Consider the following 1,109-nt stretch of genomic DNA (forward strand, 5'->3'; position numbering starts at 1 on the left):
CCGCGCCCAAGGCGGCGCCGCCGCCGGCGCCGGCGCCCGCCGCGGCGCCGAAAGCGGCGGCCGCGCCCAAGGCGCCCGCGCCGGCCGCGCCCAAGGCGCCCGCGTCCGAGGCGCCCGCGTCCAAGGTGCCCGCGCCCGCGCCCGCGCCGGCCGCGCCCGCGCCGCCGGCGCCGCCCGCCGCTCCGGAGGCGCCGAAGGCGCCCGCCAAGGCCGAGTCGTTCCTCTTCGTCGACGTGCCGGCGTCGCCGCCCGCGCCGTCGGCGAAGAAGGCGGCGCCGGCGTTCCCGGCCGAGGCCGCCGCGCCGCCGGCCGCCGTGCCCGCCCAGGCCGCCGCGGCCCCGGCCGCCGAGGCGCCCGCGGCCCCGGCCGCCGCCGAGGCCGCCGCGGCGACCCCGCCCGCCGAGGCGCCCGCGGCCCCGGCCGCCGCCGAGGCCGCCGCGGCGACCCCGCCCGCCGAGGCGCCCGCGGCCGTGGCCGCCGCCGAGGCGCCCGCGGCGGCGGCGGCCGCCGAGGCGCCCGCGGCCCCGGCCGCCGCCGAGGCGCCCGCGGCGGCGGCGGTCGCGTCGTCGCTCAACGCCGACGCGCCGGTGTGGACCGCGCCCAAGTACCCGACCGCCCGAGCCTTCGAGCAGCTCCTCGCGAAGAACCAGCGCGCGGCGGAGAAGAAGCAGGCGAAACACCAGGCGAAGAAGGAGAAGCACGAGCGGGCGAAGGAGAAGCGGGCGCTGGCGAGGCTCGCGGCGAAGCGCGCCAGGGAGGCCGACGCGGCCGCGGCGTCGCCGCCGAAGCAGATCCTCGCGCGCGGCTCCGCGCCGCCGTCCCCGGCGAACGCCGACGAGGCCGCGGCGCCCGCGGCGGCGGCGGCGGTCGCCGCGGAGACGCCCGCGGCGGCCGCGGAGGCGCCGGCGGCCGCCGCGGAGGCGCCGGCCGTCTCCGAGGCTTCGGCGCCCGCGCCCGCGGAGGCGCCCGCGCCGGCGCCTGCGGAGGCCGCGGTCAAGCCCGCGCCCGCGCCCGCGCCCGCGCCCGCGGCCAAGCCCGCGCCCGCGCCCGCGGCCGAGCCCGCGCCCGCGCCCGCGGCCAAGCCCGCGCCGCTGCCGGCGCCCGCGCCC

The 1,109-nt window shown here is 86.7% G+C and overlaps 1 protein-coding gene across 1 annotated transcript; it reads left to right on the forward strand.

Annotated features, from left to right (window-relative positions):
* Positions 1-71: 71 nt before the first annotated feature.
* On the forward strand, positions 72-992 carry AURANDRAFT_69492 (hypothetical protein; the record flags this gene model as incomplete). The annotated part of the gene is made up of 1 exon (XM_009045262.1): positions 72-992. A coding segment is annotated over one exon (921 nt), but the record flags the coding sequence as incomplete, so codon positions are not given.
* Positions 993-1,109: the final 117 nt, after the last annotated feature.

This window comes from Aureococcus anophagefferens, assembly GCF_000186865.1.
Source record: "Aureococcus anophagefferens unplaced genomic scaffold AURANscaffold_1994, whole genome shotgun sequence".
In the NCBI taxonomy this organism is placed as follows: Eukaryota; class Pelagophyceae; order Pelagomonadales; family Pelagomonadaceae; genus Aureococcus; species Aureococcus anophagefferens.